The sequence below is a fragment of the Thrips palmi genome, unplaced genomic scaffold, assembly GCF_012932325.1.
Source record: "Thrips palmi isolate BJ-2018 unplaced genomic scaffold, TpBJ-2018v1 HiC_scaffold_2, whole genome shotgun sequence".
NCBI lineage: Eukaryota > Metazoa > Arthropoda > Insecta > Thysanoptera > Thripidae > Thrips > Thrips palmi.
The window spans coordinates 1,877,930-1,901,938 of NW_023144629.1; the positions used below are offsets into that span (position 1 = coordinate 1,877,930).

General features: G+C 42.6%; 2 protein-coding genes across 4 annotated transcripts; one reads left to right on the forward strand and one right to left on the reverse strand.

The window, feature by feature from the left end:
• The first annotated feature begins 25 nt into the window (after window positions 1-25).
• LOC117647464 (centrosomal protein of 290 kDa-like) lies at window positions 26-10,266 on the forward strand. Of its 3 annotated transcripts, none has more exons than XM_034389208.1 (39): window positions 26-695; window positions 798-927; window positions 1,005-1,126; window positions 1,199-1,396; window positions 1,477-1,612; window positions 1,699-1,835; window positions 1,915-2,037; window positions 2,124-2,239; window positions 2,329-2,461; window positions 2,768-2,958; window positions 3,037-3,175; window positions 3,257-3,341; window positions 3,430-3,603; window positions 3,676-3,841; window positions 3,917-4,124; window positions 4,209-4,454; window positions 4,565-4,765; window positions 4,849-4,989; window positions 5,071-5,220; window positions 5,309-5,396; window positions 5,488-5,663; window positions 5,745-5,910; window positions 5,987-6,167; window positions 6,241-6,541; window positions 6,633-6,758; window positions 6,844-7,047; window positions 7,141-7,413; window positions 7,485-7,657; window positions 7,748-7,978; window positions 8,064-8,181; window positions 8,258-8,436; window positions 8,512-8,665; window positions 8,743-8,986; window positions 9,074-9,186; window positions 9,261-9,415; window positions 9,508-9,580; window positions 9,664-9,754; window positions 9,892-10,007; window positions 10,118-10,266. In XM_034389208.1, the coding sequence occupies exons 1-39, from the start codon at window positions 519-521 to the stop codon at window positions 10,151-10,153; spliced, it is 6,171 nt and encodes a 2,056-aa protein (XP_034245099.1). In that variant the 5' UTR covers window positions 26-518; the 3' UTR covers window positions 10,154-10,266. The 3 variants fall into 3 exon arrangements, with proteins under 3 accessions (XP_034245099.1, XP_034245100.1, XP_034245101.1); XM_034389209.1 differs by having other exon boundaries at window positions 42-60; XM_034389210.1 differs by having other exon boundaries at window positions 44-60; window positions 798-1,126.
• Window positions 10,200-22,590, reverse strand: LOC117647344 (CREB-regulated transcription coactivator 3-like). The gene is made up of 14 exons (XM_034389064.1): window positions 22,019-22,590; window positions 20,868-20,984; window positions 18,079-18,466; window positions 17,890-17,977; window positions 17,666-17,795; window positions 17,367-17,570; window positions 16,707-16,754; window positions 16,189-16,353; window positions 16,018-16,107; window positions 15,791-15,928; window positions 15,654-15,662; window positions 14,863-14,925; window positions 13,909-14,095; window positions 10,200-13,808 (listed from the first exon to the last, which is right to left on the reverse strand). The coding sequence occupies exons 1-14, from the start codon at window positions 22,127-22,129 to the stop codon at window positions 13,606-13,608; spliced, it is 1,941 nt and encodes a 646-aa protein (XP_034244955.1). The 5' UTR covers window positions 22,130-22,590; the 3' UTR covers window positions 10,200-13,605.
• Window positions 22,591-24,009: the final 1,419 nt, after the last annotated feature.

The window sequence follows — 24,009 nt, forward strand, 5'->3', positions numbered from 1 at the left end:
GGCTGTGTTGTCTTGTTTTTGTTGTTTGTTTGTTTTGAAAGTGCCAGGAGAGCTGGTTAGGTTAGACGTTTCCCGCGAACTTGAAAATAACAAGACTGTCGCGATGATTTTGAGTGACTGGCCATTGAAACAGTTCTTGTGGAAGATACCTGCTGGACTGTACAAGCAAATGTACAGACTTGTTTCATGGGCTTATCTGCGAAGCAAGTCAAGTCACTTCTGCCTCCGAGCTCCTCCCTTCCTTGACTTGATTTATGAACGGGATGAACGGACAGCCAGAATCTAGGGTCATGACTTAAAATTTTTCTTTTGCCATGAGTAAATTTATATAAATAAAGCGGCTTGTGCCTTAATTTCTAAGGGATTCAAGGCGTTTGCGGGATGGGCTCTCTTGTTTTTGTTGGGTTTGGGTTTGTTTATTTTCGTTAGCAACGGCCCTTGGCAACTGTCACAACAAAGTCACTGAGTGTTGTTTTGATACCTTTGCTCTATGCTCTGAGTTTCTGCGTAAAGTGGTGATGAAAATGGATCTAATAGATCTTTTGAGTGTGGAAGCAGAACAACTGACGGAGGATGAGAAAGATGAAACATGTCTGACACTTTCACAGGCTGAATTGGGGAAGTTGACTGATACGCAAGATTTAAAAAATGCTGTAAATCTTTTGCAAGGACTCCTCAAATTCAAAGTTGAACAGGTGTTGCATACGATGCTTCCCTTTGCTCTTGAAGCTGTAGTTATGAATAAAAATATTTTTGTCAAGTCGTCCAAAATTAATTTTTATTACAAATTTGTGCAGGTTGTTAGTCTCACTCTAGAGTTGGATGAATTAGCAGCCAAGCAAGGTGCAGAGGAGGCTCAGTTTATTCAAGAAATTGAAGAGTTACGATCACAACTATCAAAAAGTCCACGAGAACATGTTCAAAATGGTCCATATCTGTTTTTTTATTCTTCTCACTGCAGGTTGAGCAGAATGTTGCAGATGTTTTTCCCTTCTTTTTTGCAGGTGATACTGAAGATGATCTTAGACAGCTTCTGCAGGAATCTGAAATCAATGCCCAGAGGCTGCTTGCTGAAGTACAGGCACAGGAGCAGGAGCAAGTTTCTAACAAAATGGAGATGGAAAAGGTTTTAAAAAATACTAATTTTCCTGAACTGTTTATTTACTTAAGTTACATTCATACTGTGTCCCATTTTCAGTTAGAAAGTCAGCTAGCAGTTTTAGAAAATGACCGTCTCTCACTTAAGAGAGAACTTGCTGCTCTTCAAGAGGAAATACAAAACCGCCATAAGGATGTTGAGTCTGATGCTCAAGAACCCAAAAAACAACACCGACAGTTGGTTGAATCATTAAGACAGAAAAACAAGCATCTGTCTTCACTTTTAAATGATGTGGAGGTAGTACGAATTTTGAGATTGAATTCACTTTTGTGAACTATCTATTCTTGTCATAAATGTTGTTTTGATTTCTGTAACAGGCTTCAGAAAAAGAAAACATTGTTCTTAGGGAAAAACTTACAAATATCAAGATTGAATTGTCAGAAGCAACCAAAAGTATCATGCATACAACTGGAGAAATAGTGACTCTTCAGATAACCAAAGAGGAACAAGCAGGTACATCATAAGCTTTTCATCAATATTCTTGGTGAGGTAGTTTTCCAAAACCCTTCCCTCATTGGTTTTGCTTTTCTCTATCACAGAAAAAGTACGTTACCTAGAACAAATGTGCGAAGCATTGCGTCATCAAGTTACAGAGCTTGTCCAAGAGAAAGAAAAACGTGATTCAGAGCTTGAAACATTTCAAATGGAAATTGATATTCGTGTTGAGGAATGGAAGGTGAGTTGATTAAAATTATCAATGCGATTAAGTTTTTCAGGCTCTTCATTATTTTTAACAATGTCAATTTTGATTACAGAAAATTGTAGCCACAAAAGAAAAAGAGCTAAGTGACTTGCGTGATCAACTTGCTCACCAGAGTGTCAAGGGGCAATATATTATGAAAAGTTGTGAGTCAGACCAAATAGTTCTGTTATCACAGGTAAGTTTGTTGCTCTCGGCTGGTTGTAATTCATTTCCTCTGATCAGTATCATTGTTCTTATTATTTAATTAATTTTTTTAAACAGACCCTTCAGAAAAGAGAATTGCAAATTGATGAACTACAAGCTCAGCTTTCTCAAGCAACAAAGGATCTAAATGAGACAACATCTCTTCTGGAGAATATGCACAGATCCTCAGAATTGTACATCTTCAAATCATCTATGGCACCTGTTTTCATTTATCATTAAGTTTAGCACACAAATCCATGTTTTGCTTCTCTGTTTTTCATAGGTCTCAAGTAGATCCGCATATTCAAGTTGCAGAAGTATCACAAAAGCAGCTTTTAGCAGCTGAAGATAAAATTAAAATGTTAGAGGAAAAGCTGAGAAATGCTGAGGAAGATGCAGATGGAAAATCAGAGGAGGTAATATCTATTTAAGGTTGCAGAATTTGAAAACTCCCCTCATGCACTTTATCTGCCATGAATGAGTCTCATGCACTCTATCGATTCTTACAAATTACTCTGTGTTGTGTTCAGACATAATACAGATACTCCAAGTCCTGTCAGGTTTTGCTGTCAATTCCCACTGCCAAGGGGGTCTGGGGTATCCTGTCAGCCTAGGTCCTGCAAAGTCATGGATATGTTCTGTTGGACTATAACTGGTTGTATGTGCCTGTCTCACAAGAAGACATGTAATGAGACCATTGTGTTTGTTTCCTATTTTTGTAGATTACAAAAATGATAATACAGCTTAGGAGCTATGAAGCAGGGGAATTTGGTCTAACAGAAGCACTTGCTCAAATTAAGGAGCTGTCTCAACAGAGAATGGTACGAGATAAACACATAGAACAGCTTGTTGAAACTGCAAACCAACTTCAAAATACTTATGACAGTTTACAAGAAGAAAACCTCACTCTTAGGTGCGGTAATAATTATTTGAACATTTTTTCAGACATTAGACTCTCTTTATATTGGAAGGCCTTTGTTTTTGTTTTCAGAGAACAGCTGCATATTTCCCCTGAAGATCATGTCAAAACAAGTACCAAAGTTCTGAAAACTAAAGAAGAAAATATCGTGAAGGTCCATCAGCAACAAATAGACCGCCTTGAAGAGGATTTAATAAGTGCAAAAATGGATGTCAGTATCAATTCTGTTAAGTTTAAATAGGACACTCAATTTGAATAAGTTACTGTTGCTAACTGTTGCTTTCTTTTTTAGAGAAGAGCCTTGACTCAACAAGTCCTTGCTCTCTCTAAGCAGCTTCAAGGACTAGAAAATCAGCCTCCTGAGGTCCAAAGAACAAGTAGGTGGAACGTTAATATTTGCGCGCCAAATTCGTTTTGCTCTTTCTGCTTTAGTATGCATAAAATGCAACACTCTATTGCCTACAGGTAATAAACAACAAATCAGGTCTCAGGCAGATGCAAGAGCAGCTGCTAGGAAGATTCGGGCCCTTCAGCAAGAGCAGCATCAATCTAGCATTGAACGCCAATCACTTGTTGAAGAAAATGAGGCTCTGCGCCAGGGTTTGCATGACATTTTGGACAGCGTTCACAATCAAGATGGTAATTTTAATTGAAGGTTTTACAACTACATAGAGGAGGATATTTTGAAAACCTAAATTCCGTTTTTATTAGGTCAGAGCAATGTTCGTTTGGAGTCAAAGGTTTTAGAACATCTATTACATGCTTTAGATAGCAGGCATATAAGTGGTTGGTACCATCCAGCAATGAGAATCCAAGCCAAAGTGAATGCTGTGGAAGGTAATAATGAAGCTTTAAGAGAGCAGCTCCACAGTATGAGGTAAAACAAAATAAAACTACCACCATATTTTCTATACATCAATTATCTCCTAGTTATAATTTTAAAATATTTTAGGGAAGAAGAATCTCGAACTCAAAATGAACTTCATAAAGCCAAGCTTCGTATTGCGGAACTGGAAGAAATCTCAAAAGACCCTCTGAACAAGAAAGAAGTATTTTCCTCTGATACCAAGACCAGTGGTTTCCAACTGCCTGCAGAGCTTTCTTCTCATGGTTTAGATGTTATATCAAAAATGAACAAACATCTTCTTCAAGTTCTTCATGTGTGTTGATACAAAATATTAAAAAAAGATTAGAATTATGATATAGTGTAGTCTGGATTTATTGGCGTTTATTTCTAATTTCAGGAACTGGAGCTGGACAAAACTCAAGTCTCAGAGACTCTTAACGTCCATAAAGAGCTCCAGCTTCAACTAGAAGAACTGGTTTCACAGTTGGCACATGCAGTCCAGCAACATAATGTAGACAAGGAAAATTGGGTTGAGGAAAAGTCTGGCTTTGTAGAACAGCTAGATTTGATGCAAGCTAATCTAGCTGCATCTGATGCAAAAGTATTTCACCTTACTGCACTGTTGGATAAATTTTCCGACCAGGTTGGATTGAGATCAGCCAATTATAGTCCAATGTACCTTGTTTGTCTTTTTTCAGCTTCACAGTAACTTGCGTTTTTCTTTTTGGCTTTTTTTTTAAATGCTTGTTTCAGGATGATGTTAAAAAAGAGATGGTAAAGGACTTTCTTGAATGTGCTGCCCTCAGAGCAGATAAACAGAGATGTGAAAGGATGGCCAAGGCTGCTCAACATTGGGCTGAAAATGCCAAGGCACAAGTGCGAATAATTAAATCAGAATGGAATGCCAGTAAGCAGTGGATTCTGAAGAATTTTGGAGATCTATTGCAGTTCAAGGTTTGTTTAAAATATTCATGAACATTGATGTATGAAGACTTGTCATCTTCTTGATCCTATTTTGTGTGTTTTTGTTTGAACAGAAAAATTCCCTTTCACAACTCTCTGAACTGGAAGCAATGCTGGCAAATAGTGTTCCCCTTTCTAGTTTAAAGGCAGCAAATAAGCATGCAGATGAATCAACAGCCAAATATGAGGACTTATTGAGGAGACATGAGATACTTGTTAGTATTTGACTCTGAAACATTCATAACATAATTGTTTTACTGCAAAAAAAAAGACCTCAATGTTGTGTATACTTCCAGGTAAATAAGACCGACCAAGAGGTCCAGAAACTAGTGTCAGAACTAGAACTTGAAAGAAAAATGAGACATGACTTAGTCAAACAGTTTGAATCACTGAATCAGAAATTCTGGGCTAAAAACTTGCCTAATGATGCATCTGTTCAGGAACTGGTAATTTCTTAAAAAGAGTTTCTCTGTCCATGTATTTTTTGCCTTAATTTAAGACAGTATGCATTGTCATTTTGAATTATGCATTTAGGGTGTTCAACTTTCTGGAGTAGAGGGGGAAGTTCTGAGGGAGAAGCAACTGGCCTACCATGCTGAAAAAATGTGTGACATTGTCAAGGGCAAGTATATGACGAGCACTTTTCATTAAATTCTCATTTCCATCCCCCCTAAAATTCTTCTCTGTTCTATTTTTTTTTTTTTTTTTTGTAGAAGAGGTAAAGCAAGTATCCAAGCGCTGTTGTGCATTGGAGGAGGAAGTGATGACTCTGCTTGATGCCAATCAGAAGCTCAAGCTGGAACTCTCAAAAGAATCCTCTTTAGCTCCAGTTCATCTAAATGAAAAGAGTGATGTGGAAATAGAACTTGCAACCAAAAAGGCTGAAGTGGTGAGAAATATAAAAAAGAAATTATTTTTCTCCTTCTCTTTTCTTTCATTTTATTGCACCTCCTCTTTCACTGTCTTCTAGCTTGAGCTTCAAGCCTCTAGAAAGCATCTGCAAGAACTTGCTAACATTTCTCAAGCACAAGTTCAAATGCTTGATCAGCTGCATCAGAGATCTGAACTTCAACTTGATTCATTGCGTCAAGTTTTGTACAAGCTTCAAGGTGAAACTGATCTAGGCTTCGAAATTGGTGAGTAACATAATGTTAAAACTACCCTAAATTTCATATCCGTTTATCTTGTTCAATGATTGTTCATTACCACCAGCACGACTTGGTGAGGAGTTATGTGCTGCTCAGATAAGTGAATCGGCTGCATGGAACCAAATCTCTAGTCTTGAAAGGCAAAGAAATGAAGCACTATCCTCATGTGAAAAACAAGCGAAAGAAATTGAGGAGCTGGAGAGCAAACTCAGCACAGAAAAGCTGCAATACGTCCAACAGTGCAAGTTAGTTTTTATTTTCCTGCTTATTTTAATAGTTTAAAAGTTCCTATTTTTTTTACTATAGACCCTGTTGTAGGAAAATGCAGGAGAAAATGGTTGCTGCGAATGAGGGCTCAGAGCACAACCTTCCACTCTCCTTCTTCAATCTAGTTGTGAGAGCTTTTGCTCAGCGCTCAGAAGAGTGTAGAACTTTATGGAAAGATTTGCAAGTAGCTAAAGAGGAACTGGTTTCTCTTACACTAGTTGCAGAAGAAAAGAAAGTGTCATGTCAACAAACATTAGAGCTTCAAAATGCTCTTTTGGCCAGCCACTCAGATGTGGATTGTCAACGCAGAATGGAATCATGGGCTAATGCCTTGACAGATTTTAAAATTAAGGTAAATCATTGTTTCAGTGCTTTGGTTTCATTAAATGCAATTATACCTTCAGTACGTCTAAAATAAAATTGCATTTGTATTAAAATGATAGGATTTGAAGAGTTCAAGGCTTTGTGATGTTATGAAAGCTACGCTAAAGCAAACTGAGGAAAGACTTGAGAGTCAAGAAACACTCTTGTCATCCATTGAACAGCAACTTCTCTTTTTGGACATCAGGGTAACTATTTCACAATGTCTATATATTGATAACTATGGTAACTATGATGCCTATTTTCATGCATTGTCTTAAAAAATTTCATTAGAAAGTGCCTGCTTCAACTGATCAAGATTTTGGAAGAGCTCCAAGTCAGGACACTCAGAAAGTTACTCCGATTAACAAAACAGTAGACATGCCATTGGATGTTGAAGCTAATTTAAAGAGTAATCCTATTGAGACTCGTGTTGAATCACCCCCATCTCCTGCTAAGCCACCACCAACAGACGCAATGGTTAGAAAGGAATCGCAGGTAAGCAAGTAAATGAATAATACTTCTAAATCTTATCTTCTTTGCCAGAAAAAAGAAAATTGCTTTTATGTTGTTGTTTCTTTATTCTTACAGGACAATGAAGTCCTATTGAAGGAACAAATAGTATTCTTAAAGGAAGAAATAAAAAATTTAACAGCGCTTTTAAGAGAAACTGAAACTGAATTGGGGTCCTACAGAAAAACATGTAGTGACTTGCAACAGTCTCTGCATAAAGAGAACACTTCACTGCAAACATCAAATCAAGACCCTCCTACGGCAAAATCACCTCCTAAGGACGCTGTTGAAGCTGAGGAAACTGAGAAGAATGATTGTATTGTTCCTATCTATGATAAAGTTGCTCTTCAGGTAAAAATGAATACTATCTTAGTTTTAAAATAAATTCTTAAAAATGACATTTTTACATCTTTGTCCATCAGGCGACTGTTGAAAGCCTTCAAAATATAATTATGCAGAAGGAAAACACAATATCGCGATACCAAAAGTTCCTGGGAGATGTGCGTGAGGAAGATGCAAGAATCATTTCAGCTCTTCAAGAACATCTGCGTGTACAGCAAGCTGAACTCACTGCTCAAGAACAAGCTTATGTCAGGTAAAGAATAATTTAATTCAAGCATCTGCTCAGATATAAAGATTGTTAACATCAATGTTCCTTATCAAATTATTTTTTCTGGTGCTCTAGATTAAAAATTTCCACACGCCATCTTACACTTGAAGCTAATGCCGATATAAATTCAAAAACTTGTTTAGACTCACACCTTGCACGCACCAATGAGCTGGAGGATGATGTAGCTCTGCTCAAAGCAAAAGTCTCATCTCTATTGACAGAAGTGCAAAACAAGCAACAGGATGCTTCCTATTGGAGCTCAGTTGCACAACAGCATTTGTCTACAATAGAAGATCTTAACATCAAGTAGGAATGACCTCATATTATCATCTCTTTTTTATTATTTATCCTGTTAATGCAGTGACTATATTTTTTCTGATCTCACCTTAAGACTGTCAGAGCAGAAAAGCTCTGACAAAAGGTCATCGTTTTGCTTGCCAGTTCATGACACATCTTCAAAGAGCACCAATCTATTGCCACCTAATAAAGTTGAACAAGATAAACAGGAGGTCAGTGTTTATATCTTCTTGATACAATTAGTTTTTGTCTCTAATGTTGCCTTTGCATTTTTGTGACTCTTTTCAGTTCAAGGGATTCAAAAACATTGATAGATTGTCTAAATTCAAATCAAATCAAGTTCAAATGCAAATCAACACCGAGTTGGCCGATTTACGAAATAAAATTCTACAAATGGAGGAGCAAGAGCGGCATTACAAAAATGAAATTCAGCGTCTAAAAGACCAGATTCCTATATACTCTAGAAGGTCTGTTTCATTGTGACAATTAATATCAGGAAGTTTCTAATAATATGAAGTAACAAAGTTTTTCTATATTATCAGAGCACAGCAAATTCTAAGTGGACCTTTGCGGCCTGAGAGAGAAGAAGAACTGTTGAAAAAAATTGGATGTTTGGAGCAGCAGCTGGAACACCAAAAAACGGAACATGAAAAGATTCTGGCTCAGCGAGTTCAGCTTGAAACAAAGAAAATCAAGGTAAATTATTTTAAAAAATTTATTGAAAGAAGAAAAATTTAAAACTTTTCATGTTGTTTTCTTTTTTACACTTTAAGTCAGTAGAAAATGTAGCTCGCTGGGATGAGAGGAAAAAGCATCAACTCCAAATTGACAGACTCAAGAATTCTTTACATGAACATACAGAGGAGAGTGTCCTTCTACATGATAAAGTTGAAAGGCTGCATGGTAGAGTTCATCGATTGGAGCGTGAAAAGCAAGCCTTGGAACATCAGATTAGAAATTTGCATCACGTTCAACAGGACAAAGCTCTTTTGGAGGGGCAACTGAAAAAAATGGAGAGTGTGTATCACATGTTGTTCATCGGTACATTAAGCGAAATTCCCATTCCCTCTTTAATTCGATGCATTTTTTTGTCTCACTTAATAGGTAGCCGCATTTCACAGTGCATGTTAGATGAATTACAAAGAGAACGAGACAAGTTGTGTGCAGAGGTTCAAATATTAAAAGCCAAGGATGCAATGAGAGGTCACAGGTGTAAAGTAAGTTAAACTAATACTGTTTAATTAAATATGTTAGTCTTTTCTGTCATGTAATTTACATAAATAATGTGCAGGATGAATGTCACAGTGACAATGTGCAGAAAGAACGAGCTGAGCTGCTCAAGGCAAACCTAGAACTCGAATGTGAAAATTTAGAAATGAAATTAGAACTAGAGAAACTTCAATCAGAAACGATGTGTCTGAGGCACAAAGTATCACATCTTGAAAGGTAAAATTTTATTTTGAAACGTGATGTTGAGAACTACACACTTTTAGCTCCCCTAATTTACTAAAACCTAAGATGTTTTCTTGTCTCTTCAGATTATTGCTTGATACACATGGGCAGAGAACCCTTGGAACTCTACCAGATGGCACCCAAGATTTGCTTGTCACTGTGAGTATGATGTGTTGTTAAGGACCATTTATGCTTTTTTAACGAATATTCTTTTTGAAATTAAAAATTGTATTATTGGGTAGGAAAACAAAATCCTCCAGCAAAAGGTTCAGCAACTGGTTCAGCAATTGGACAGTACCAATCATCACTTAAGGACATTAGAAAACAACAAAGGTCAGTGCTATTCAAATTTTGAGTCTATTGTTTTGCCAACCTCAAGGGCTGCTCCCTCACTCTAGTGATAACTCATTAGACCATGGGCAGAGCATTGGGCATCTCTTACAATCAATCTTGCTTTGCTTTGTGTACAGATAATGGCAGGATAACTGCTCTACAAACTGAACTGGACCAAAAATGTGAGTTGCTTCGCAAAGTCAAAACCTTGCTTGAACGGGCAGCTATTAAAGAAAGACAGCTATCAGAACAAGTGAGTAGTTGAAATCCTCCGCCCCTTTTCCTCTCTCCAAATCCAATTGAAAAAAAAAAAAACTTTTTCCCCCTTGTGAAATGTTAATCTAGTGTCTGTTCTTCTGACAGGTATATAAACTGGAAGCTAAGATAGCTAAGAAATAGAACCAGCTGAGGCACACGTTAGGCGAGAAAAGAAACAAATATTATCATGGTTTTCATTGTCTTTAATTTGCACTATTTCTTAACAACAAGAAAGTAAAAAAGATCTACTGGAACATTGGTGTATGTTAATTGGTTCGACACTTCTAACAAGACAACTGTTCAGAGATAATAGACAGGCAAAAATGTTTAAATAATTTTTAAATAATCTAATAGAAAAATTTCACGTGCAGTTATATATGGCATTGTCAAGCCCAAAATACATGACAATTTTATACACACTTTCCCTCAGCCGTTTGTGTGGCAAAGTTCATTCAATCACAAGTCCACATAAAATGACATACTGTAAAACACCATGGACTAGTGCATTTTGCTATTCTTTCTCTAGTTTCGCTTTCAGAGCTTCATCCAGATCAATACATGTGCGTGTTTCAATGCATCCGTCCAGAGGCATGGTTTGTAACAGATCCCAATATTCTGTTAGTTGGAACCATTTAGTCAAATTTATAATAAATATTATTCAATTTTCATACTCAAAAGTAGGTGCCAAATTTTCAAACACACGATTTTGGCACAAACAGGAGCCTGCATCACAGAAGCTTGCAATAAACATCGAATACTGACAAGAATGTTTTGATCTACTTTAAGAGAAAAGTGGCTTCTTCCAAAGATACTGCTTATGTATTTCAACAGACACTGTGGAGTGACAAAGTTAATGCTTCCCTGTTTATTGAATGAACTTCAGCTATAAACACTTAAAAGTATTTGCACTTCCAATCATTACACAAGCCACTCAATATTTACAATGGAACACCAATAAAAGTAAAGAATAAGGTTGCCAGAATCACAACTGTAATTTGTGGTCATTCAGTCAAGTCATAAAAAGTTTCTAGCCCACACACCAAGGTAGACCAGTCTCATAACTTAAACCTAAAAATTCTTAGCACTAAGCACAGAAGATATACTTGAAAGAAATTCAGCCTGTCAAATGAACACAGCACTTAAACCTACGGTCAGGTACGTCGGATGAGAACGGTGCCGGTTGTTCAGCTGTGATGTTAAGACAGACAACTTAATTAAGTTTTAAACATAACAAAGCTTGCACATGCAGAGAGAACAAGTAGAATCCGGTTACAATCACGAGGCACCAGGAAGTAGCCCTTCACAAACATGTTCCTTCAAATATTTGCAACAAGAAAAAGGAAAACCATGGCCAGCAGATTTTCTCAGCCTGAATGAGCCTACCATAAAGTACCTCATGGGTAAGCTAGTCAACACATTTAACCAAACTCTACCAATTGTGAAAATGGTTTTGATACACAATCAGGAGCGAGACGGATATTGAGGACTGAACAAAAGATAAAAGATCCAATATTGTTGGCCAGAGAGATGAAGGAAACAACCTGGCCTTGACAATCCAATTAATCTGCACAAGATCTTAGCAACTTAAGGTGAAGGCAAGTGACAAAACTAATGTAAAATGAAACAGAATTTTAAAAGACAAACAGGCATATAGTATGAATGCAAATTGATGGAAAGGGGATAAATTCTTGAGACAATCTTAAGGTCACATAAGCATGGTAATGAAAATTTAGCGCTACGATTGCTGAATCTCCAAAAAAGTAGCAACTACAAATGCTACTTCTTGAGATCCTGAATATGCTTTTGTCCAAATGTCATTTGATGGTTTAAAAAAAAAAAACACAGGTTCACACTGTTTTTCAGAGTCATTCAAAATGTGAAGAGCCGCTTACACTTTTTTATATTTATAGCCAATGAGTTTCACATGGTGCACACAAAACATGCCACTACGAATCGTCTTTAAATCGTGACCGTCATGTTCAGTCTCCAAAATCCTAAAAAATGATATGCCGGGACCAAAACGTACGCACACAAAATATTCCATCAGCCAGTTGTTACTTAAATGCATATCAACATGTGCGCTTCTGAAAATCAATATCACGAGCACCGCATCAAAGAGCAGCACAGAAGCACAGCTTGGAACTCAGTGAACTTGAAGAGATTGTATTCAGTCTGTATTTTTAAAATGCCATTCATTAACAAAACACTAACAAGCCGAATTAAATTCCAAAACCTACAACTATAAAGAACAAAATAACAAAAAAAACTAATAAAGAAATAATACATAGATAAACTATAAAAAGATTGAATATGACATTGTCAATAAATTCTCTAAAATCTTCAATTTTAAAAGTGATAAAATGTTTAACAGAAGCAACATTACACATTATCACAGAATTGCTTCAATATACATTCCACCACAACTCATGATATAAAGTTAAGTGAAACAATTTGTGCCACAAAGTTTTTCACAAGCAATCACTGTCAACAAATAGTTTAAAATACAATAAATTGAACATATTTAACAAGTTATGTAGAAGCCTTTTGAAAGTACAAATACTGCAAAAGTTCAGCTCACAATGATTTACATTCATGTAAGTAGAAACGAAAGTATGCTAGCTGATACATATCTAACAACCAAGTCAAATTTCATATTCATCTCCCCAATTAGAACACTAATTGCAGATATCAATTGCTGTAGTTTCCAAATTACATATTCACAGCCATGTATACAGAGTACTTAAAGTAACAAGAAGCTAAAAAAATGTGAATAGTCTATATGAAAACATTAACAAAAAGCACCATAGCATAAAGAATACTTCTGTTAAGTTATGTGGTGCCAAAGGTAGTATAATTGATACAGGATGCATGCTACCAAAAATATAGCAATTGAAGAATTAGACAACACAGTTCATTACACTCCTTTAACCAGACGTTTTTCCTTAATGACAAAAGTAAATTGCTCTCCACATAAAACAAATTCAATATTTTAAGTAACACACACAGCTCGTGGTAGCATACATAAACATAACTGGTCTAGAACAGTGGACAAAAATGGACGGGTGGTTCAACCAAAATTTGGCCTTCTCAAACACATTTTGTCATAGCGCAGCATTCCAGACTGCATATTAAAGTGAAGGATGAGACATTCTGAAAACTTCAAAAATCAGTAACTGTGCTACAGTGATATCAGACAAGTCAATTTTTGATTGATTTCTTAAACCACCTTAACATCATTAGATGGTCCAAATAGTCCAATGGTATTGCCACCATGATTGACTTAGCATAAATTGCTTCATTTGTACTTGAAATGTAGCAGATATCAGGTGCTTTCCTCAACAAAGCTGTGCCAAGATGATTCATATCACTGTTAACATAAGGTGTTCTTTCTGAACAATAAAACTCTTAAGAAAAACTTTACACATTGATAGAAAACTTATAAAATAAAATATTGTGATAAGACACATCACAAAAGTCCATTTTGTTTTAAGTAAAAGAATTACTTATCTTCAGGCAGAGTTTTCCTGATCCAGTTCAAGTCCTATCTCCAGGACAAGATCTAAATCAGGGTCAAAATCTGCCTGGGCTGAACACTACATGTTGTCATTCTCCAAGCGGAAGTGAGCCTCCGTAGCTGGGTCAGTAACCATGCCCATGTCGGGGTTTGTAAGCATATCAAGAGCTTCAGCATCTAATCTACTCAGACTTTCTCTTAGTGCTTCACTAGGAAAGTCATCTAGATCCAGCGACCCAACATTAATAGCAGAGCCAAGTTCTTTGGCTAGATCATCAGCATCTGAAAATGAAAGTACCACAATAGAACAGAAACTCATTTTCATTCTATCCAAAGAAAACTTTTGAACTCCAACTTGAACACTATATGTTGGGGTGCTTACCAGTCAGAATTATGTCTGGAATACTTGTTGGTGTATTTGGGGTTTGAGGTTGTTGTGTTCTTGAATCGCACATGTTGTTATGGTGACCATGACTTTGATTCTGTGAGTAATGAAGCTGAGCAGGAGAGGTGCTGAAATAGCCTGGATCTGGAGTAAGCTCATGAACTTGCGTCAGCGGATCATCAGACTGCAACATAACAAACAAGTCCATAAGGCAAAAACAAGATAATATACAGAAACAATATCCAGAACTAAAAAAAAAAGATTTAGTTAAGTGACAAAGATAAAAAACATATGTATTGTATAGTGTATGAGAAAAAGAAAGCAGCCATATAAGTTCTTTTTTACTAAGAAAGAAGCAGAGAGAATAATAACAAAACAGTTGATAAGATCAGTTTTAAGTGAAGATAAAAATCTCATCTCTTAACAAAATTAATGGGGAATCTGCTGAAAAATACAAAGCTGCAACATGTTTTGAGGAGGAAAAAAAACTGAAATTCATAGTCAACAACAAAACAATTCAAAGTCTCAACATAAGCCACATGGAAACAACTATCTAGACAACATTAGCATGCAAGCAAGAAAAAAGCTCTGTCTCATTAAAAGGAACAGCAGCTAAGCTCACATTCCAAGCCTACTCCATTCTCCATTCCTCCTAAAAGCAAAAACCAGCCAAATACGCAAGGATAACTATAATCATGCATCATCATCAAAAATAGAAGACACTGCACCTATAGCTAAGTTGATTTTCAAATGCAGAATGAATGAAAAATTTAAATATCACACACTCCCCATGAAAATTTTTGCAGTTTGGATAACTAACAAGTATCTACATTTACAGAAAATAGATATATAAGAAAATGAAAGCTAAATAGTAATAAAAATTAATTAAGACATTCTGAAATATGATGGTCTGTACAAAATCAACAGTAAGCAAAGAAAGGAAAAGATCACCTGAAGTTCAGTATCCCAAGTTGAACTATTCTCCACAAGTGAGTGAACAAGCTGACATAAATCCTGGCAGCGAGAAAATGATATACATTGAACCAAGCATCATCAAAAAACACAGGCAATACATCTGAAAAGTACTTCAACAGTACTTTAGGTGCATGACGCTAACCCACGGCAAAGTTGATGAAAAAGATGTAAGGAAACTGGAGGGGAAGGAGGGATGCCCAGTATGACCTAATACCCCCACCCCTTCTAATTAAAAAAGTTCAAAAGAATGTGGCTCTAACTGGTTTTGAGTGCAGAAGACAAATTTCAACCAGAATCCACCATAAACTACTCTGAATACCATGAAACCTGTATAACAAAAAACATCATTATAATAAAAAATTTGGGAGACCAATAGATGAGAGGAAGTGTCACCAGGGCACACTTCAAATGATGAAACATTAAAATGCAGATGTTAGAACAAGAACCACTTGAAAAGAAAAGAAAAAAAATAACTTGAAAGGAACTTTGGTAGAGTTGAGTTGGTTGCCTATCTACATCGCAACACTTGCTACAAAGAAAGCAGAGAGGACGATCAGAGGATCTGGGGACAGTTGGTGTAACATGGAAAAATCATGTGGATTTTCAGTGTCGCTGATATGCCTCATACACTAACAGCAAATCACACAAGCTGGTATTGGTACAGTCGGTCTTGGCAAGCCTCACAAACCCTCCTTCCCAAGGGGGCAACAAACGACAATCAGTGATGCTTCAACTCTATTGATTTAAATCCATTTCTATACACTTACCAGTCCTTGCTGTGAATCCAAATTGCAAGTTTGGAAAACAAACAAGGAAGGAAACGATTAACAAAAAAAAAAATACAAAAAGAACTGCTTAGCAACACTAGAATAAAGAGTATAAGATGTCTAATACTATCACTCACCATAGAAAACTGCTCAAGTCCTTGCTGTAACGCAGCCTGGGCTTGAGAGTAGAAGCTGTTCTCCGGAATATAGCTTGGAGAACTTCCAACCGATATAGGACTCGGCGGGGCACTATGAGGACTGTTGCAACGGTAATGCTGAAAAGAAAACAGAATTGCAATTAAATTACTTTAAATTGTATTAGAATAATTGTAAGTGGATGGAAAATAGTTTAAGTTCACTTCACCTGAGCTGATAGACTAGGTGAGCTCTGAGGACTAGGTCTTGTGATACATTGTGGATTTCTGTACGAGTTCAATGATGTGATATCATGTGTCTGTGAGAACAAATTCAAAAAGATAAGAAAACATATAGGTCAGAAATTGCAAATCGAGCTTTAAAGTTTTTTTTTACTTACAGAATGCTGGAGGTTGGTATTGTTTATGTTAATTGGTGATGATGCATTCATATGAGATACTAAATGAGAATCGTCTTGGTGCTGATACAGGTACTGTTGCTGCTGCTGTTGATGGTTCTCCTGCCGTTGTGGTTGTAGATCAACTCCATTATCTTGAATCACGCCCTATTTAAAACAAATAACCAATTGCTGATGCATGTCTAATGTCCCCAAGATCCATGTAATGAAAAGGCATTTAAAGGCTAACTCTACTTAATGTAACTGGATTAATATGAACTGTGGGAACACTCTTGCATGCAAAATCTAGCACACTCTTCAAAAACTAACACTAATGTGATACTACTTCTAGCCCTCAGGAATAGGGTCTAATCCTGACCAGAATAGGTAGAGATGAGGAAAATGGGGTACCAAACAAAGACCTCTTATTAGCCAGAAATGATAGTCTTGAGCAAGGCAGGTAAAAAAATAAAAAATGAAAAAAAAAAGGATGCACATACAAAAGCAGCATCACTACCTACCTTACAAGCATGCAGAAACCTAAAGTGCCCTGGCACAGTAAGTGAATTCTGGAACAAATACAAATTTGCATCAAATACACAATCTAACAAAGGCATTCTAAAATCAAAGGGCCACAGGATCACATGGACAATAAACTAAGTCTATCAAACAAAACAAGCCAAATATTACAATGAAGTAGGGAATGGTCTTGGGAAAAGGTTCGTTCTGTTAGTCCTTTCACAATTTTGATACCTCTGTGTGCAATCACACTACATCTATGCTAATCAATACTTTATTTGGCCTTTTGCCCTACTGTGCAAACACACAGATGCACACAAAAGGTACAAACAATCTTAAGAATTTGGAAAAGGACTCTGTCAAAAGAAATCATGTTTTTAATCTGTATTCAATTTGAAAAGTCAATTATCACAAATGTTGCTGCTTAACACAAATGTCTAAAGCAGTTTACTTTCTACTGTGGCCTGTAGAAAAAATACTTCCACAAATGGCACAAGGAAAGGAAGGGCATTCAATGAAAATGCAAGCAAATACATTTCACACGAATGATACACAAAGACAGCCATTCTGTCAACATTATTAACCGAAGATCATCTATGACAGAAATACTCTAGTCGGAAGACATGCACAAATGGACGACACATTTCAGCAAAGTTACTTACAGGACTGTGCGGGCCGTGTGGGCTGAGGGGACTTTGAAGGCTGTGTGGGCTATGTGGGCTGTGTGGGCTGTGTGGGCTGTGGGGACTGTGGTGGCCAGGTTCTGGGCTTGGGCCTCGTGATGTGTGAGGAGAGTACGAAAATCTATCGCCCCCTGGTATCTGCCCAGTCGGAGAGAGCATGGATGTTGAATTATTTCTTGGACTCTGTCAAACAAAACAAGCAAAGATTATTATTGGTTCATTCTAAGAAGAGAACAGTAACTCCTTTACTCTCTACTTTCTAAGGATCGTAGACTTACAGATCCATAAATGGAATTGGAATCATCCTGATCCAAAGGTGTATGTAACGGTGGAGGGAAGTGTAGATTTGTGAGATCTGGCAAAGAGCCGGTGGGGATAGACTGCATCTCCTGCTGAAGCTGATACATGCTGAAAAGGCAAGGGGAGAGAGAGATCTCAGTTGAGCACCAACCAAACTTACGACATTGCAGCAGCACAGCAGTGGCAAGGGCTGATTACTCACTTGTTTGAACTCGCTCTGGGTTGAGACGTTGGCGACGCGGACAAGTGCCGGCGGTTCCGCTGCTCCGCCATGGCCTGGTGGTGGTCCACTGCAAAAAGACAAAGACATGAGCACGAGGCAGGGCGTGCTTTGTCGCTCCATTTCTCTCGCACCCTCACGGAGTGCAAGTGCAACAGAGACAGCACTCACCGCGTCGCGCCGTGGCGGGGCTGAGGGGGCTGAGGAGCGAGTCCTGCATGGGCGTGGTGGAGCTCTGGTGCAGCGCGGAGTCCGAGTGCGTCCTCCTCCAGGTGGTGTCGGCGGGCGGCGACAGGTACGGCCCCATGGTGGAGCCCATGGAGATGGGGGTGCCATAGGGCGACGTGTCGAGGCGTTGCTTGTCCACGGGCCGCGACCGCATGGGCCCCACGCCGGCGCTACGCCCCCGCCCGCCGCCGCCACCGCCGCCGCCGCCCCCTGGAGGGGCCTGGTGCTCGTCGGCGGGGCTGAGCGCCGGACTGAGCGCGGGCGAGGGGCTGGGCACGGGGCTCGGCGCGGGGCTGAGCGCGGGGCTCGGGCCGGCCGGCTGTCCAGGAATCTGCAACAAAAAGGCCGCCGATCAGCGACACCGTCCTCTCCGACCCTCTCCGGCCCTCTCATGCCCCCGCGGGCCGAGTCACCAACGCGAGGCACTGACGGGCGGCCAGCCTGGGGGTCCTGGGGGCCGAGCCGGAACACGAGGGCGTCACAACGCCGCCACCCGCCACGCACCGCGGAGGAGGCGACCCACAGTGGGCCAGAAGACCAGTGGAGGCGGCTAAAACTCTAGACGGGTTTTGAGCTCCAGAGTGGCTAAATAGGCCTCGAACCGAACGTGTGACCCCACCAATGGATTGCTCTCCGGACGAGGAATCCATTGGTGGGGTCACGCGCTCGCTTCGAGTCCTGTTTAGCGACTCTGGAGCTCTGCACGCGTCTAGAGTTTTGGCCGCCTCCACCGGTCTTCTGGCCCACTGTGCGTCCAAAGGCTGCCAAAGGCCTGCTATGAGGCCGATGCGGAGGGCGTTCGAAAAGGGGCCCGACCCGGGCGAAGACCAGGCCGGCCAACCCAGCCGGGCCAGGCCACCGCGCACGCCGCGCACGCAGCCAGGTACTCCGCAACCGGTTGCTCCCATCTGGCCAAGATGCGCGCGGTCAGGAATAAACAGCGAAAAAAAGACACAAAAAAGGAAAGAAAGACCCGGGCAGGGTCCAAACACAAAGAAAATAAAAAAGCACGTAAACACACCCGCAACTTGAGCTTAATCGCAGGGGACCGCCTCATTATATCGAAAAGCCACTACAGAAAGCAAAACTGGACAAGAGGCGAGGGGGAATTTCGTCTCGCGGCGCCAAGGACGACGGCAAGGCGGCGAGGCGACGAACGCAGAAGCGCGCCCAACACACTTTTGGCGCGCTTTTGCTCCGAGCTTTTATTCCGGGCCGACCGATCGTTTTCTGCCAAGCCGTTTCGAAGGATCGTTTCATCGCTCGGTCTCTGTCGCACTCACGGGGCGCCCCGTAGCGGTGCCGGCGGTGCGAGAGAGACAGCGCGCTCGGCTAGCCGCGGTATGCAGATCCGCGAGGAATCCGACAACGGCGGCTAAAGGCGCTGTCGGTGAAAACCGCTCCATCAATGCAACGCGTTGCGTTATTCGCTGGAAAACTCCTCCGGACCGTCCTAGGGCCACGCAGCCACGGGGTCACGCCGAGACTAGACGCCGAGAGTAGACGCCGAGGCGCCAAGGCCGACGGCATGACCGGTATCCCCCGCAGGACAGTAAAATCCAAAATCCGCCTTGGAATTCCCTATGAAACCGGGGGGGGGGGGGGGCAGGCTGCCCGACCCGTCGCTTCCTGCATTGGGGAGGGGATTGTCACCGTGACACCTGTTCCACGTGGTGCCTCAACTCCAGCACGAGTACGCCCTCTCCCCGGCAATTCTCCAACGGCGGGACGTTAACGCGGGCCGGACCGTCGGACCGCGAGGGCACCGTCTCGGCGAGGAGCCATTTCTTTTGACGGAGACAGTACTCGTACCGCCAAGCTGCCAAGCTGGCCAGCACTGGCCAGCTCCAGACCGTGACCGTCACGGGACGCGACGTTTGCAAAGCGAGTCAAAATCGATGTCGTCCTCTCTCTCCTCTGCTCGTCGCTGCGGCCATCCCCTTCGACGCACCCCTACGAGTCCGAGCCCTTCCACTGGATCCCACGGCCCTATTTTCCACAGCTACCCTGGTGGCCCTGAAGGGGAGAAGACTACTGTACCACAGGGACAAGTACACCAAGTTACAGACAAGGCAATGGCAACTCATGATTTCTATTGTAAAAATATGAAACCATGCAGTAATTTCTAAACCTGCTTGAAGTACATGAGTGCATCAACTTGAATATTCTACACAAAGTTCGGTACAAAATACTTCAAATTCACTTGACCAGGCTCATGTAAAAATCAGTAATTAAAAATAAGGAGACACTTTTCCTAGGATAATTACTACATACTGAATCATTGAAAAACTAGAAGAAGCCAAAGTCATGTTTAGTTTTATTTTACATGCACTCAAGCAATAGAAGAAAAAATTGGTGAGGAAATTCATGCCACTAAATGATAAGAGGCCAGATTCAATTTAATATCTGGTCTTTACTAAGTACTGAAAAAAGGGCAGAACAAAAAAGTGAACTTAAGGCTTTTCCAACAGTTTGAGAAATATAAAAACCTGAGCCAATAAGGCATCAGTAGCTTGAGACCAATAGAGACTAGACTACTCTATGTCTTGTCTATTTCACAAGTGCAGTTATTATCATGCAGTACCTACACTCCAACTGCTCTTTGAATATAGACAAAGTCAAAGTCCAAATTACAAAATTATTTTTTTAACTGAACAAATTTAATGTAAGAAGAGAGGAAGAGGAAGGAGACTCTTCAGCTACAATAGCACTGACGTGAAACAAACGCCTACCTTCGAAACCACCACAGGGCTGGCTTGGACACCAGCCTTTGCAAGTATAGGTTGTGAGGCACAACTGGATTGTGTTTCCTCTGTTTGACTAATTCCAACACTCTTCCTTGCATCTGCCTACAACAGAACAGATCCATTTCCCCTTATGACAAGGTACTCATGAGAATGGAACCGTTAAAATGAGTATTCGGATAGAAGACAGTAAACTAACTAATCATAAACAATACAGTGTTTATCAGAAAACTAAGAGTGTTTAAGTAAAATGGGCAGATTGTGAATTCTACAGGCAGTAGATGTTGGAACACAATATTGCAAATTATTTTTTTCAAATAAATTGAACTAAGTGCTCAGCTTAACAAAAATATTTTGGAACGGATCATATGTTTAAATTCTATTTATATTTGTAACTTGTAAATTCACGTGAAGTTCATTCATTGCAAGTATGACATCCAATCATCTGACCAAGTGAGATCTCGATTTTAGTTAAAATCACCAGCCACGCCTTAAAAATACAGAATTTAATAAAACTGTAAATTGCGCGACTTCCCAGTCCCTTTGACGGCAAACATTAATTTTCACACTTGCACTGAGCGCGAGCCATCGATTTCGATTTTGGGGTTAGGTTCCGTGTTTACATTGTTCTGCAGCGCGCTTCGGCCACACGCGCCAGCGACAAAAATGACCTGACGGGGCCCCGTCCGACCGATTCCCTTTTTCCAACAATTCAAAACAAGCAGTGGGCCCCCCAGGGACGCCTAACGCCTCGCATTGCGAAACGCGCTGCTCCGACAAGTCAGCCATTGTAGGATAACGCTAGAGACTACACTAGCAACAACAACCATAGAACGCATCATGACTTGTGTAAATAACAGCTGCACACTGTACAGCGCCATGTCCACCTCGCGCCGCTAGTGAGCTCGCGCCAGCCACAGTCATTGCCATTCCCACGATCCTCGCCCGCTCCATGAACCCCATGAACCCCGAGGGCTGCCCTAAAGCCTGCCCAGCCCGCAGCCCGCGCATGACAGGTTATAAACACACCCCTGCATTCCTGCTTGGGGGCCCTGAGCCCTGGGCCGCGGGCCTCCACGTCGGGGCCTCCACGGGGGCCTCCAAGACGGGCACGGCGGCCACGACGGCTCTACACTCACCTTGACGGCTTTGTGGACGTCGCGCATCACTTGCTCGAACTCGGCCGTGCCCTCGGCCTGCTTCTGGTTGTGCAGGGCGATCTTTTCGGCGAACTTTCTCGGCGACGTCATCCTGGCCGCTGAAGGTTATCGCCGATGACTACTCCAACAACTGGGGCTGCTTGGGCGCGCCTCAGAGCAGGCTAGGCCCCAGCAAAACACAACAACAACACACACACGCACACTCCACTGGCAATGTTTAGCAGCACACACGGCACTCGGCCACCAGCACGGCACAGATCGGCCTGGCGCGGCGCACTGTGGCGAGGCGATCTGACGAAGGCGAAGCGGAGCGAAAGGCCCCTTCCCGTGTATATCCCCGTCTCCGTCTCCTCGGGCCGAGAGCCAGAGCTGCCAGAGCCAGCCGCGGAGCGCGGAGCCGCCAGACGGACCACGGAACGGACTTGGCTTTTCCTGGTTGCTCAGCGACTCGGCTCGGCTCGGCTCAACTCGGCCAGGCAGGCGGGCAGGCTGGCGAGGCGCTGAGCTGGGCAGCGCTGCCCCAAAGTCTCGGCTGGGCCGTGCCTGTGCCCGTGCCTCAGGCAGCCTCAGGCTAGGCGCGGCGCGATGGCGCGGCGTAGCGCAACCCGCAACGTAGCGTCGTACTGGCCACTGGCCACACTTCTCTTTCTCTTCTAGGAGCAGCCTGAGCCTGCTGGCAGCCTGCTGGGCCAGGTGCCTAGCGCACTAGCCTCGCACCTCCCCGCGCGCTCTAGACCCAGGGGCCTAAGTAGCCTCGCGCCGACTCGCGTAGCCTCGCGCCAGTGTAGCGTGGTGCCACGGAGCGGGGCCGCGGGTTGGCCGCGGCGGGTAGCTGCGGGGCCACGGTGCGGCGCTAGGCCACGGCGTCCACGGCGTCCACACACACCACGGCACATCCACTCTAGCGCGGCGTAGCGGCGTAGCGGCGCGAAGCGAGGGGCCGAGGGGCCGAGGGGACGGTGGCGCCGCCCAGCCAGACAGCCAGTCCGCGCTGCCAGCTCGGCCTGGCCTGGCTCTCCCTGGTGGGGGAGGGCCGCGGGGTCGCGGGAATGGCCCCGCGGGATGGGGCCGCGGCAGGGCGCGGGGCGGGGCGGTCGTCGAGGGGCGGGAGGGCTCGGGCTGCGTTTCGGCCGGTTCGGGCCGAGCCGAGTGGAGTGGAGGCCGAGGCAGGCCGAAGCAGCGAGCAGAGCAGCGCCGCGGCGGACGAAAGACGAAAACACGCGCAAAAGTGTCGGCAGGCCGTCGGGCCGCTTGTTGTCGTTCAAGTACCCCCCTCCGGTTACCTGCCGGCGTACCTGCCGAGCAGCTTTGAGCGCCAACTCACACCGACACACGCACACACTCGCACGCGCGGCCAGCAGAGCCAGCACGCACGGGGATGGCCGCGACCAGCCCAGGCCAGCCGCCGCAGCCCAGCCAAGCACAGCGTCCACAGTGTAACCTAGTGTAACCCGGCCGGCGTTGGAACCTGCAACCTGCCAGCACGCTGGCTTCGCTGGCGCGGTCGGCGCGTCGTCGTCGCACCCATTGGCGGCCAGCAAGCCAGCGCGGCCAGCGCGGCCAGCACCAGAGGCAGCGCGCATCTTGATTGGGAGAAAAACAAACCGCAACGTATCCGCGCTCCGCGCCGTCATTGCTGATCGCGCCGGATAGCGAGGCGGTGGTGGCGGTGCCGCGGCAGTGTCGTGGCGGTGCACGCCAGGCCGGCCAGGCCCTCCACGGGTGCAGCCGCGGCCGCGGTCACCGAGGTGCCCAAAGCAGCCGAAAGACAGAAAGACGCAAAGGGCGTCTGCCTCTCTCGCACTCCTCCGGGACGCCCTCGAGTGCGACGGAGACCGGCCTGCTCTGCTGCCGCGGCGGCCGTCTCATTCCGAACACTGCTTTCGTCGCTCTGTCTCTCTCGCACTCATGGGGCGGTCCGTTGGGGTGCGAGAGAGACAGAGTGACGAAGCAGTGTTCGGAATCAGACG